Source organism: Anthonomus grandis, chromosome 11 (genome assembly GCF_022605725.1).
Source record: "Anthonomus grandis grandis chromosome 11, icAntGran1.3, whole genome shotgun sequence".
Classification (NCBI taxonomy): domain Eukaryota; kingdom Metazoa; phylum Arthropoda; class Insecta; order Coleoptera; family Curculionidae; genus Anthonomus; species Anthonomus grandis.
In genome coordinates this window covers 216,272-231,892 of record NC_065556.1, presented here as the reverse complement: position 1 = coordinate 231,892, position 15,621 = coordinate 216,272, and the positions used below count along the sequence as shown (strand labels likewise).

The 15,621-nt window shown below is 34.9% G+C and overlaps 1 protein-coding gene across 1 annotated transcript in view; it reads left to right on the top strand.

Moving 5' to 3' along the window:
- Nucleotides 1-10,963: 10,963 nt before the first annotated feature.
- The window catches only part of LOC126742215 (actin-like protein 6B), a 37,800-nt gene continuing 33,142 nt past the window's right edge, over nt 10,964-15,621 (top strand). Inside the window, exon 1 of the mRNA XM_050448815.1 lies at nt 10,964-11,303. Within this exon, the coding sequence (XP_050304772.1) occupies nt 11,099-11,303 (205 nt within the window). The 5' untranslated portion in view covers nt 10,964-11,098. The remainder of the gene's footprint in view (nt 11,304-15,621) is intronic.

Here is a 15,621-nt window from a genome sequence, read left to right as displayed (position 1 = left end):
ATATGGGTATAAACTTTGGGTCGGTACCTCATTTTATGGCTATATCAACTGGTTTGAACCTTATCAAAGCGCCAAATCAGAAATACCGAAATATAAAGAAATTGGATTGGTACCTTCAGTCATTTTGAACTATGCTGATATAATTTGCTCAAAAATAAATGCCCAATATCATCTTTTTTTTGATAATTTCTTTTTAAACATTCCGTTAGTTGAAGAACTGACCAACAGAAAAATAAAAGCCACCGGAACTCTGCGAGAGAACAGAGGAGCAAATTGTCCTTTATCATCGAAAAAAATTTTTAGAAAATCAAAACGAGGCAGCTGGGATTTTCAATCTACAAACAAACGTTCCATCATAATTGCGTCTTGGAATGACAATATTATTGTAAATGTTATTTCAAATTTTGTAGGAGTACAACCAACTCATACAGTTACACGTTTTTCACATGCCAAAAAAAAACGTGTGTGTGTAGGCCTTGAACAACCACAAGCTATTAGAGTATATAATAAATATATGGGGGGAGTTGACCGTAGCGATCAAAATATGAGTTTGTATCGAATGGCAATTAGAGGCAAGAAGTGAAATTTTTCCCTTTTTTGTCGTATGTTGGATTTAGCAGTACAGAATGCCTGGGTTCTACATAAAAAAACAGAGAATAGCAAAGTAGATCATCTAACGTTTCAAAGGAGAATCGCTAAAGCATTTCTTGAAGGTAATTTGGGCCGAAGCAACCGTAAAAGATCTCGGCCATCATCCCTGGAAAATGTCGATTCAAGATTTGACCGGATTGACCACCTTGTTGATACTCAAGAAAAGTTTCTGTGATCTGTAAAAAGTGTAAGGTGGCACTACATATCAGATGCCTTGCGGCCTACCATACACCTAGTTCCTAAATTTAAATTAGCTAATTTGATAAGGGTTTTTTTCTGTATTTTTACAATAAATATTCTACCAAAAAAAATGTTTTATTTACATTGCCTTTTAGACCTCAAGTGCCTACTGTCCGTTTAAACGAACACCCATTTTATGGTACAAATTGCTATTTTTTAGGAAAAAAATCTCTTTTAATGTGTAAAGGTAGATTTAAGGAACAATATACCAAAAAATTAGAAGAAAATTTAAAAAAATATATTTCAGGCATATCTGGGTTAATTAAGTTGACAACCAATTAATTCCTCTGTCGTTGATTGCAATAGAAATTATGCTGTTCTGCGGTTACTCAGATAATTGCCATTTTGACAAAAAGTCAAAAGGTGAAGGTTCAAGTGAGTGCAAATCGGAGGACCGTGATATTTCACAAGTGGTGCGTCAAGGGAGATGGCTGCCTGGGGCAGTGTGACTTTTTTATTTATTTATTTATTTATAATACACGGGATCAACTCCATTACAAAAATATATATATATATATATTTCTGAAAAAGAAATAAAAGCTATACTACCTAACCACTAATTACTAATTAACAATAATTATCAGACTTAATCTTAATACCAAGGATAATTAAACCGTTTTACAAGTAGTAACAATATTCTCTCAAAATCAGAACAATTAACGATGCAAAATTAGCTAAGAAAAAACAAAATATATTATGTATTATCAATGACAATGATCAAATGTATTTCAAATTATTAATCATGGAGCAAAATTAATTCAAAAAACAAAACCCTACAAACTCTTAACAAGACTCCTAAAATGCAATAAGGAAATTCCCAAAACTTCAATTCCAGTAGAGTTTACCAGCCTCAAGGTCCTTTCGACAGGCGAGTGCATAGCATAGTTGGTACGATGATAAGGCAAAGAAAACAATCGATTTACCCTCAGATTACAGTGTGGAATATTAAATGAAATCCTATTAAGTAGTTCGGGACAAATCACAAGGCCGTTCAAAAGTTTATAAATAAACATCAAATCATTCTCAGTGCGTCTCTTAAGTAAACTCCGCATATTCAGCAAGTTCATTGCTTCATCATAACAATGGCCATTAGGAACTGGAATGCGAAGTTTATAAAGGCAGAATCGTAGAAATTTATTTTGAACCCTCTCCAGTGCCATACAATTATTCATGTACAGAGGAGACCAAATTATTGATCCATACTCCAACAAAGAGACAACAAGTGATATGTACAACCTTTTGCAATTTTCAACCGACACACCCTTACAATTGCGCAGTACAAAACCAAGGACCTTAGATGCTTTAGTTATAATAGTATTTACATGGGTATTAAAATTCAATTGTTCATCAAAAAAGATACCAAGGTCCTTTACTTCTTCAGTGTACCTAAGATTAACATTATCAATAGTATAGGAGAAAGTTACCCGTTTGTTTCTTTTGTAGAAACTAATGTAACTGCATTTACCCACATTCAGAGCCAAACTATTACCAACACACCATTCACACAATCTATTCAGATCATCTTGCAAGAGAACCATGTCTTGTTCTGAACTGATCACCCTATAAAACTTTAAATCATCGGCAAATAACAAAAAATTACTATGTTTAAAGCAAACCAAAATATCATTAATGAAAATATTGAACAACGGGGGAGAACAATGACCACCCTGTGGAACCCCAGAGGTCACACTGATAAGATGCGACCTAGCATCCCCAATTTGTACCTGCTGAACTCTGTCAGAAAGAAAATTCGCAAACCAGGCCACCAAACAATCTGAAAAAACAAAAAGTCTCAATTTTTCTAGTAATAAGCTATGGTTGACACTGTCAAATGCCTTCGAAAAGTCTGTATATATTACATCCACTTGTTCACCCCTCTCCAAAGCATTTAACAGAGCACCCTGATACAGCAACAAGTTTGTAATAGCAGACTTGCCACGACTGAAGCCATGCTGTTCACTTAACAGAAGTTCTTTGCAATAAAAATTAATTTGGTCATAAATAAGACTGTCTAGAAGTTTTGGGATGGCAGACTGTACACTCACACTCCTGTAATTGATCATTTCATTAGCAGCACCACATTTAAATATAGGCGTAATAAAACTGAGTTTCCACTGGGATGGAAAAACTACCAAGTCTAAAGACCTACTGAATAAAATAAAGATAAAACTATTTATTTAAGTATGTACCCCGTTAGCTGTTATAAAAATTACAAGTTTGATTTACATTTAAATAACAATCTAAAAAAGCAAATAACTTAATATAAATTGATATACTACTGAAATATTAAAAAATAGAAATCCTACTGGAGGCAGCCTGGTACATAAACCCTATAAATACTATATAATTCAAATTAAATCGTTTATTTCCATCGAAATCATAACAATGTATACATATAAATTGTCAATAAAAAACTACAATGCTAATAAAATAGTATAAAATTACAACGATATGAAAGGAAACAAATTTAACTAAATTTAATCAATAAATCTACAGTTAAAGAACCCTGTCAACGAGTAAAAAGGACAGTCAGCTAACATGGTCGTAAGAGCTTTATTAAAAGTTGGAAAAGTCTTAGCTCTCTATATTCTACATGGGAGATGATTAAAAATTTTAAGAAATGTAATTTCCGGACCATGCTGTACCTGCGCCAACCGGGTAAAAGGAATGTATAATTTATCTGCATTTCGAGTTTTATAAAAATTAAGATCTCCAGATCTTACGTGGTTGGAAAGATTTTTATGTACTTGACATGCGCACTCCAAGATATAGATGTTAATTATACTTAGGATTTTTTCTTTTTTAAAAGTACCATGGCAAGTTTCTCTGAAGGAAAGTCTAAACATCGTACGTATAATGCACTTTTGATTTATTAGCACTCTCCCAATACGGGAGGAATTACCCCGAGCTAATAAGGCATAGGATAGAGTGGAATGCACTGAGGCCTAATAAAAGCTTTTAAGTGTATATGCATCCACATAGTCTCGAAGCTGCAAGATGGCATAATTGCTGCGGGACAATCTATTGCACACAGATTCCACCTGGGGATCCCTCGATAGATGTCTATCAATTACAATTCCCAAGAACTTGGCGGATTGTTGTTGGATGACGCTACTTGATGACTCTTCTCTAAGGAGTAAGCTCCGGTCCTGAATAGTTCGAATCGGAGTAAAAACAATGAAATTGGTGTTTAAACTATTCAAAAAAAGACCATTTTTCTGGCACCACCCCGCAATTTATATACTTGGTGGCTTTTGAGTGGATAGATTGATAGTCATTACCCGAGATAACTGCTGATGTATCGTCGGCAAAAAGTGTTACGTAGCTGTCATTAACCAGGAGAGGCAAGTCATTAATAAAAAGTAAAAACAAAATAGGCCCAAGAACACTACCCTGTGGAACCCCAGTGACGATAGTTGCCGAATCAGATATGGTCACCTGACCACTAGCTTTCAATCTAACAACCTGGGTTCTACCTGTCTAATATGATTCAAGCCATTTATAAGCCGGACCTCTTATACCATAATGAAAGATCTTATTTAATAGTAAAGCATCATTAATGGTATCAAATGCTCTAGCAAGATCAAAAAAGATACCAACAGATTTTAACTTCAATTCAAAACTATTCAATATATTTGCATAAAGAGTTATTATAGCATCTGATGTAGAGGGTTCAGACCTAAATCCAAACTGATGATATGACAGTATAGCAAAAGAATCTAAAAACGCAATAAGTCTTTTTTTAAAGATTTTTCGAAGATCTTTGAGATAAAACATAATAATACAGATATAACCTTAATTATTATAAACAAGGTAACTCCTTAGCTGATTTAAAGATAAATTAAATACATCAATATCTTTATTATTTATCAGGGTCAAGTTCCTATCAATAGAATTATTTACACCATACAAGGTTCTATGAAAGGGAATATAGAATATTGGCTGGTGTCTTAGCCGTTGGTACGATACACTAAAACCAATTGAATTTAAGAGAATAGGACAGTCCAACATGCCATTAACACGTTTAAACATAAACAGTAAGCCAAATATCTCTCTGCGAGCACTAAGTGAAAGCAAGCTTAACCGTTGCTCCATCACACTGTAATCATAGTTCTCCATTCTTATGCCCTCCCTTAAAGCACATACTCTAAGAAATTTATGTTGAACTTGTTTCAAGGAAACTGTGTGATTTTAAAAATATGGTGACCACATAACTGAGCAGTATTCCAAGAGAGGCCTTACTATCGCACAGTAGACCAAATTGGTCGCTCTCACTGAAAAATACTGGTAATTTCTTAGAACAAAACTAATCATCTTTGAGCCTCTTATAGATATAGAGTTGATGTGGTCAACGAAAGTCAACTTGCTATATAAAAGAACATCGAGGTCCTTAATAGTAGTGACACATTGAATTGCTGTACTATTGATGGAATAGGATGATGGGAACCCATTCACTTTGTGCGTAAAGCTAATAAATACGCACTTCTTTATATTAAGAATCAGCTGATTTTTCGTACACTAAACACACAATCTATCAAGATCTTGTTGCTGGAGTTCCTGGTCTAATGGACTCATAATAGATCTCCAAAACTTCAAATCATCAGCAAATTTTAGACACTTACTATTCTCAAAATAATAAGTAATATCATTTATATATAAAATAAAGACTAGAAGCGAACAGGGACCGCCTTGAGGAACACCTGAATTGACGTATCCGACAAGAAACACACGACCAACAAAACTAAAGAACCACAACACCAGCTGCCAATGAAATTTTTGTCCGATAACTAAAGTTGCGGATGGTGCAGTTGTGTTGCTTCTAAGAAGTCCAGTATTTTGCCCAGCGGTGAGGGTCTTATCAACTCTGTTGAAGATTTGGTTTCACCCAGGTATGTCGCTCTGGTCTGGTTGAATACTTCGCAAAGGCATAGAATGTGAAGAGAGGTTTTTTCCCCTTCCCCACAACTTCTACACAGCGGTTGAAGAATGACAGAAGAAGAAAATATAATAAAAGAAACGTTGAGAATAAACAGGAAACGTCCAAATTGCAAGTTAATCGAAGATAATAACACCGTCATAACAGATATAAAGATAAAATTACAAACCTGAAAACATTACATACATCATCTATTTCAAAATAATAGACCTAGAAAAATATGGTTTTTAAAAGACAAATATTTTAAAAAAGAAAATCTTACAGGTCAGTAAAACAGTATACGGCGTCAGTTAAAAAATGGTAACGCTGCAGGCCCTGGCTATCTATGTTGATATTCTTCTTTTCTATGTTGATAAAGTTCTCACTGAATTGTTCAATACCATGTACATACCGCAGGACTGATTGAAGTCCATCTTTATCACGCTGCCAACAAAAGCTAATGCCCAAACACTGTTCAGAGCTTTAGATTTATAAGCTTTAGACACCATAAACTATTTCTGAAATTCATTCACAACAGAGTATAAAAAGTGTGAAGAAACTGTCTCAGACTCAAATTTGCCATCAGAAGTTGTCTTAGAACAAGAGATGCTCTCTTTTGCATGCAGGTTTTAGTTCGGAGATGGTTAGATATGAATCGAGCAGTATACAGAAGGTCTTTGATAAAGTACAACATTCTAAGATGATGCAAAAACTTTGAAGAACCGTGAATGAGATAGAAATTCAAAGAAGAGTCAGGCAGAGCTGCGACAATCGAGATGATGACTAACAAGAATTAGTCATTCTAGTAATAGTCAATGGTTTAACATTAAATTATAAAAAAGAAGTCCAAATTTATGATAGTCAGCTAGCAAAATGTTGGAAATGTACAAGAGTCAGTTGGCCCAGAAAGAATTGATTACTATGAATGTTTCGGATGTTACCTAAACAGTGAGGTAATAATATCTCAATGGGATAGGAAATTCGGGTCCCTATTAAAATTCTTGAAATTAGGATACATAGATAACATTTCTGCTGATTGCCAGATACAGCTCTGAATAATCTATCAGCTTGTGTCCACTAGTCTTGGCTACAGGGCATATTTTCGACCTGTCTGAAATTTTCAATGGTAGTTCCGTTATTTAAGAGTGGGAACTAGTAATTTTCGCCCAATCTCTTTTCTATGAAAATATAGAATATATAGAATTTGCTCTGTTTGCGCACGACACATCGATATTATGACGAAATAAGGCGGTGGACGGGATCCAGCAAGTCATGGCGGCCTGAATATTATTAATGAATGGTTGTCTTTGTTTAAATCAAATTAAAACACATATTGTTAGGTTTAGGTATGACGTAGCAAGCCTCTTAAATTGTACCCCTTTGCAGAAGGTTGAAGTCAATTTCTGGGCCTTCTGATTGGCCAAAAATTACGCTTTGAAAACCTCAACTAGAAAGCTTTCATCAGGATGTTTTATTATAAGGGTGGTAAGGAAGGAATTAGGACATCAGCTGGCATGGACAGTCTAGTTCTCATTATTTGGGTCGTACCTCAGGTGTATACCATTAAATGGTAATACCGTTCTGTAATCAATAAGAGACTTTTGAATATGGTTTTTATGATCCAAAAGAAATCTGTTCGTTTTGTTACTGGAATAAATTAGAGAGAGTCTTGTTAATTTTTACATCTTTATTCATATTAGGAGGTGCTACGCTTATTTTTAAGCTTCGCTTTTCACTTATGACTCCTGTCTCTTATCACAACACACGGTAATATCAACATCTGCCTCTATCGCTTTCAAGATTTGCACTGGTAAAAAAGTCACTTTTATATGAAAGCAGGAAAGTGTTGAACCGTTTACCAACAAATCTGAAAACACTGAATTGTTTAAACACCTTTTGAAACTTACGTCAGATTTTGCTGTTGGGTAGGCCTTATTATAGTAAAGGGTGTCCCAATAGGAACGCACGTTTTGAATTGCGCAGCATTCTTTTTTTATCGCAGTATGTCAAAAAAAAAAACTGAAAAGAATAATGTAAACAGTTTGCGATTAGTAGCCATGGAACGATATACGGTCGAACAACGAATTATTATTGTTAAAACACACTACAAATATGGAGAATGTTTTGCGGAAACAGTTCGTAAATTGCGGGGCATTTTTGGTCGACACGATGCACCAAATCACACGACCGTCCAAAGACTAATTGATAAATTTGAACAAAATGGTTCTGTCGTTGATGTAAAAACACCAGTGCGTCACCGTACTAGCCGTTCTGTTGAAAATATTGCCGCAGTGCGTGAAAGTGTTGGCGAGAATCCGGGAACATTTATCCGTCATCGTGCACAGCAGTTGCACATTTCGAAGAGCACTACCCACCGAATTCTAACAAAAGATTTTCTTTGACATGCCTATAAGATTCAATTGACCCAAGAATTAAAGCCAGTGGACCATGCGACGCGCCGTACATTTTCTTCTTGGGTATTGCAAAAACAACAAATGGATGTCGATTTTTCGAAAAAAAATTTGTTTACCGATGAGGCACACTTTCACCTTAATGGCTTTGTTAATAAACAAAATTGCCGAATTTTGGGCAAAGAAAATCCTAGAGTCATTCATGAGAAGAAAATGCATCCATTAAGAGTCACTGTTTGGTGCGGACTTTGGACCAAGTGGAGTAATTGGACCGTACTTCTTCGAGGACGAGGCTGAAAATGCAGTTACTGTGAACAGCCAGTGGCGAAGCGTACGAGTAGACAAGGTAGACACTGTCTACCCAAAATTATCCAGTTATTTGTCATTAATTTATCACGTAATTATTTCATGTAATTGTTGAATTAAAATTTAAAAAAATAACACAGAACGTAGTCGTAGTCGCTATCCTTACTATTATTATATAGTATCTAAACATGATTAATCCGAAGGCGCGCCCCGCCTGCCGCACCGATTAAGATAAAAATACAGGGCTGACACCCAATTAATGTATACGAGCCCCAGGAAGACACATTGATATTTGTCTTCCGAAATTTGGAGCATATCGAACCAAATACGCATCAAGCAGGCTACAGAGGTCCGGCCGCATTCAGCCTATTACGTATGCAAAATTTACTCGCGGGGAAGACATTTGAGCTTTTGTCTATCGAAGTCGACCAGCTATTTTATTATGCTGTTGAGGGTTATTGTTTATGGACACGCTTGATCTGGTCGGCCGCAATACATCTTCAGTTTTGTCTGCATTTGGTGGGGGCGCGTGCTATAGTAATTTAATAATTAGTATTTTTATTTTTGGGTGTGTAGGTTTTTTTTAGTGGTTATTTATGAACGACTGTTCGATATGGCAATTGTATTTTAGTTGTGTTTTTTTGTAAGTAGTATTTATTTTTATCTATCTATCTTTTTATGCTAGTAGTAATTATTTATTTCTTTTTTATATCACTACATAATTTTCCTCTTTGAGTTAATATTTCATGCCCTTGCATTCTGTATTTCATTAAAGTGCATAATATTGAATACACATTTTTTCTAATTAACGATTTTTATTGTTTGTCTACCCGAAAAAAAAGTTCACGCTTCGCCACTGTGAACAGCGAACGCTATCGTAATATGCTCACTGAGTTTTTATGGCCTCAATTGGATGGTATGGATATGGGCGGTATGTCGTACCAACAGGATGGTGCGACATGTCACACTACACGTAAAGCAATTCAATTGTTGCAAAGAAAGTTTCCCGGTTGTGTCATTTCACGGAATGGAGACCAGAACTGGCCCGCAAGATCATGCGATTTAACGCCGTGTGACTTTTTTCTTTGGGGTTTTTTAAAATCCCTCGTATACGCTAATAACCCAACAACAATTCCACAGTTGAAAAACGAAATTAGACGTATTATTAGCGAAATTGGGTCGCAATTATGTGAAAATGTATTTGAAAATTTCTCAAAACGAATAAGAGTCTGTCACGAAAGTCGAGGCGGCTATTTGCTAGATATTATTTTTCACGTTTAATTGCAGTGTATTAGCTTTACATTAAAATATCAATAACACTCAGTTTAAAATAAATTATGACTTTTATTGACCAATTAAAACGTGCGCTCTTATTGGGACACCTTTATATAAGAATTCTACCAGGATGCACTTTATAATTTGACCTTATTTTGGTTTTATTGTGATATTTATCTATTAATATAAGATTATGTCTTATATCAATGTTGTATAATAGTTTGTATTCTTTAATTCTTCATATTTAAATTATTATGTTAAATTGTTTTATTTAATTTTGGTAGTTTTGTATGTTCTTAATGGTTTCTGGTAACTTGTATAATAATCTTGTCTTGTCTATAAGATTTTTAACTTTTCGACTAATAAAGTACTATTGAATGTGAAAAAGCCAGAAGTGCATTTATCAAAATGAAACAGTTTCTGACAAATAGACAACTGAATTTAAATTTAAGACTACGCCTGGCCAAATGCTATTAATTTCCCATATTGCTTTATGCATTACAGGGATGGACACTGTTGGATCGACACTGAAAAAAGATTGAAGCCTGTGAAATATGGGTTTATCGTCGCAACTGAGGATTTTCTGGATTGACAGAGTACGGAATGCTGATGTCTTGCTACATCTAAATACAACGACCGAGATCTTAAACACAATAAAGTAAACGAAAACTGAAATACTTCGAACATGTTATGAGGGATGAGAAATAGCATTTGCTTCAGCTAATAATACACGATGATGATCACCGGAACGAAAATGTAGATCGTGGCTTAAGAACTTGAGAGAGTGGTATGGAAGAAGTATCAGTACCTTATTTCGCGCAGCGGTCTTCAAAATACAGATACCCATATTGACCATCAACCTTTGATAAAAGACGGCACCAGAAAAAGAAGAAGTTGCTTCAATTAGACGGCCGATAGCTTGTCTGCTTTAATATATTCTGAGAAAAGTTGAACTACTTGATGATGAGCTTATGAATACTCAATATTATTGGGCAATAAATATTAAGTCTTTTCATCTAGATCTAAGTTTAATCATAAGTGACAATCCTCAGGAGCACAAATCCTGGCAATTCGCTGTTGCGACAAGTCTTAGCGAGAAATTGCCGTGAAAAACCCGCCTTAGTAAAGCCAAATGTCAATTGTCAACATAAAAATAAAGAAATGTCAAAAGCCATTCGCAATTTAATTACAAGGTTTAATTTTATAAACAAACGTAACCTAAGTATTTTGCCCACCGCTTTCTTAGGTTTTTATTTATAATTTAAAAAAAAATTTTTACCGAAACACACAATTCTACGATATGTCCACTGGAATGTTATATGGAGGCGATGAAATCGGTGCTTTAGTTTTTGACCCCGGTCACCAGTCGTTAAGGGTTGGTTATGCACAAGAGGACACTCCAAAGGCCGAAATTCCCTCTGTGGTCGGAGTAGCACCAGACACTTCAATTAAAATTGAGCCAGAGGCCAAACCAGATGACTCCAATGTTTCCACTAATGTTTCTCGTAAGTTTTTGAAACTAGCCCTGTGTATTCATTTAAACTTAAAACAATGAAATCATCCATCTAATACACTACAGGACTTAAGCCGGATATTAACTATTTGATAATATTACTATTCTAATACTACTATAAACTTAAGTAAAAGTAAATAACCATCATTTACAAGTTGTGTAAATCTATACAAGCTAATTAAATCTAAGTTACTAATATGAATATTAAAAAAGTTTTACACATTTTATAGATTGGTGAACCCTTAAAAATGTTTGTCCTAGGAAAATCAAGTTAAAAGTCTTACTTTACATATATATGAGACAAATCTTGGTGTGACAATTTTCCAACGAAACCCCATGAAATTCCTGCAATAATAAGTGTTTAAAGCCTTGGTTCAGACAATATCTATGCTTTTTGAAAAAAATGTATTTCAGGAATTTATGTTGCACACATTTTATAATTTTAGTAATCCATATTTCATATTGTGGAGCCCATATAATGCAACCATACTATAACACCAGACTGTCAAACAATCTTAGACAATACTATATGCTAATATTCAGATCTGGCAATAAATATCATTTTTCTCTATGCCTTATTAACCAGCTCAATAATGTTATCTTTAAATGCCAGTTCAGTCTACCTAAGTTTTTCTCATGCTTACAGTCTTGTAATTGTGCACCACTGTTACTGTAAGTATAATTGATTACATTTTTATTAAGAGTTAAAGACACAGATTTTTTTTATAAAATAATTTAAATTACATCAGCTTACAATTCTTTCTAAATTTATTTGTCATCTATGATAATCTTCCATTGAACTTATTTCCAAAGTCAATTTAGCAAAACATAAGGTCTTTGAATTACCTACAGAAGTTAACATGGCATTTATTTACTTATTTATTTATTTCAATATACTGCAGAGCCAGTTTACAAAAACAAAATATAAAAAATAAAATAAACTTTATTGTATGACATAAAATAAGAATACCATACAAAGGTGGAAAGTACCGCTACGCGTATTTTAATACCCACCGTGCTTAAATATCTAAACCTAAAACTAAGACTGCTAATATTCCTACCTATTTATTCATACATATGTATATATTCAGTAAAATAATTATGTGTCACAATAAATTATTTCATATATTGCTCTCCCTTACATGGTCCTTAACTTCATGCTTAAAAGTAGTGTGACTTACTTCCTTAAAACTCACAGGCAAGATATTATAAGTATAGATCCCTGTGTAGGTAAAACAAGATTTAAAAAATTCAGTGCGATGCTGAGGAATAGAAAAAATATTTTTATGGCGAATATCTACTGAATGGGCATCTCCACGGCCCATCAAAAACTCCGACAAATAAGCAGGCTCTTTGAGATTTTTTACTTTATTTACTAGACTGCTAAGATTTGCAAATTTTCTCTCTGCCATATTTAAAGTATAAATTTCTGAAATATGCTGACTAACATGATCCCTGTGTGAAAGATCTTTAGTAAACCGCACACATGAATTTTATATTTTTTGAATTTTATATTTGTTAATTTCAGTTAGGAATGGACCGTATACAATATTAAGGTAGGCAGGTATACTAAGTACTAGGCTTTCAGTAAGAATTTGTTTACTAATTAGAGGTAAGACATTTTTGAATTCATACAGAACTTTGAGTTTGTGATATGATTTTTGACAAACATGAGTTAAAAAAAAAATATCTTGTCGGACTTGCATTGTCTTATTTATTTAATGTAACACGACGTTTCGGTTGGTAAGTATCTCCAACCGTTATCAAGTGTAAACTGACAGCAAACTACTATTCTATAGGCTTATATACTAGATGTGTGCAGCGATGTGGAAAGGAAAGTCATCCGTGAGAAGAGTTGGGGGGGAGGACACGCCTCTCTCTAGATCCTACACTGTCCTGAGAGTAGAGACTTCCAGATGTTGGGTATATCGACGCTTGGCTGGCTGAAGATCCCCTGATTCTGTGAAATGAAAGCTGCCTCTATGAACTTCCTCTTCCGCCAGTGCTGTTCCTTATGCAGAATCTTGACTTCTGACCAGTGGATATTGTGTCCATTATGCCACGCGTGCTCTGCTATTCCGGATTTGGAAACCTCTCCTCTTTGGGTCCAGCTGCGATGTTCCTTCGCTCTGATTTTTAGGGGGCGCTTCGTTTCACCTATGTATGAGTCGCCGCACTCACATGGGATCCGGTAGACGCAATTTTTGGTATCCAACATGCCATCTGGTTTGGTCTTTGATACCACGCTTCTGATAGTGGTGCTAGATCTAAAAGCAGTTCTAATATTGTACTTGCTGGCAATGCGTCAGATTTGTTCCGATGTACCCCTAATGTAAGGTATGGGTAGAAGTCTGGTTGTCGTGGTGGCCTCGTCTCTGATTTGATTTGGACGCGTCCTTTGGATGGTCCTACTTATTAGCTTCTTTGGATATCCATTCTGTTGTAGGTCTTTGTAGATGGTATCCACTTCAGTCTTGAGATCCTCGTCGTTTCTACAGATGGTTCGAGCTCTATTGTAGAGGGATCTTATGATGCCTACTTTGGTGGTTGCAGGATGGTTGGACTCATAGTGAAGATACTGGCCCGTGTGTGTTGGTTTTCTATAAACTGAAGTTCGTAGATTTCGAAACGTCGTGTTACATTAAATAAATAAGACAGTGCAAGTCCGACAAGATGTTTTCACTGTACCATTGTCTACCACCTTCAAAAACAAACATGAGTTACATGAGCATCAAATTGCAACCTGCAATCCATGTGAAAACCAAGGTTTTTTACTTGATTAGTCCAATTAATTTCAGAATTGTTAATTTTAAGTTTTACAGCTGTGGTAGTTTCTAAGTTTATCTCATTTTTAGAAAACAATATAGCTTGTGTTTTTTTAGAATTAATAAATAAGGAGTTTTGACTAGCCCAAAGAGAGATACGCTCCAAGTCATCATTAATGAAGGTTAAAGCAGTGGACAACTCATTAGCCGGGGTTGAACTATAGATTTGTAAATTGTCTGCATACATATGGTATTTACAGTGTTTTATGTGTTGAATCAAATCTGATGTAAAAAGTGTAAATAAAAGTGGCCTCAGGATAGAGCCCTGAGGCACACCCCTGCCCACAACCCTCCAGCTTGAGATGCTCACTGCTCCCTCAGCATCTGTAATTCGTAATGCCTGTTCTCTATTTCCCAGATAGCTGCCAAACTATCCATTAGCCTTTAGGTTATAATGATTTAATTTAGCTACTAAAAGATCAGTGTTTAAAGTATCAAAAGCTTTGGTCATGTCAATGAGCACTGTTGGGCAACAGTGATCATTATCAAAGGACCTTGCGATATCACTAGTTATTTTCAACAAGGTTGTGGCACAACTGTGCCAGTTAGCCCTAAATCCCAACTGATATTTAGGTATTATACATTTAGGAAGAAGATAATCTAGTATTTGGGTTTTTACAATTTTTTCTATTATTTTGGATGAAGCTGGCAGTATACTAATTGGTCGTAATTCACCCACAGAAGTTGGGCTGGATACTTTAGGAACAGCCATTATGAGAGCCCTTTCCAGATATCAGGAACAACGCCAGTCATGAAAGACGAGTTTATAATATTAACAAGAGGGCCTAGACACGTCGAAATACAAGATTTTAACATGCGTATAGAAACTCCGTCTATCCCAACCGCACCGCTCCCAGCACTGTTCAGGGCCCTAAGCACCTCAAGTTCTGTTACAAGTCTAAATGTAAATGGATCAGAATTTATAGATGAGCTGAGAAAATCATTTAAAAGAACAGGATCAACCTGTGCAGCAGGTGTACTATCTATAAAATAATTATTTATTATATTTGGTTCTTTAATGCTACTTGGAATGGGAGTAAATTCATTATTAATAATTCTCCAATTAGCAACTTTTTTCCAAAAATCTGTACTAGAACCTTTACATTTATTTATTTCATTGGAAAAATATGCCTTCTTTTCTAATTTTATAGCCTTATTGACATAATTTTTTAGATCAATATAATAACTTCTACTAGAAGCAGTTTTTACTGAGATATATTTTTTAAAGGCTTTATGTTTCATTTCAATCATTTTTTTTAGATTATGGGTTAGCCATGGTGGACTGGTACTTCCAGATTTTCTCAGCTTTAATGGACAAAACATATCAAACAAATCTAACAGTTTAGAATTAAGTATTTCTACTTTAGTATTAACATCGTCAGTCTTATATAACTCACGCCAATTTAGATGCTCTAAATAATATTTAAATTTTTCAGAGTTAGTCAGTGTAAAATCTCTTTTATATATCATAGTCTTAATCGGCTT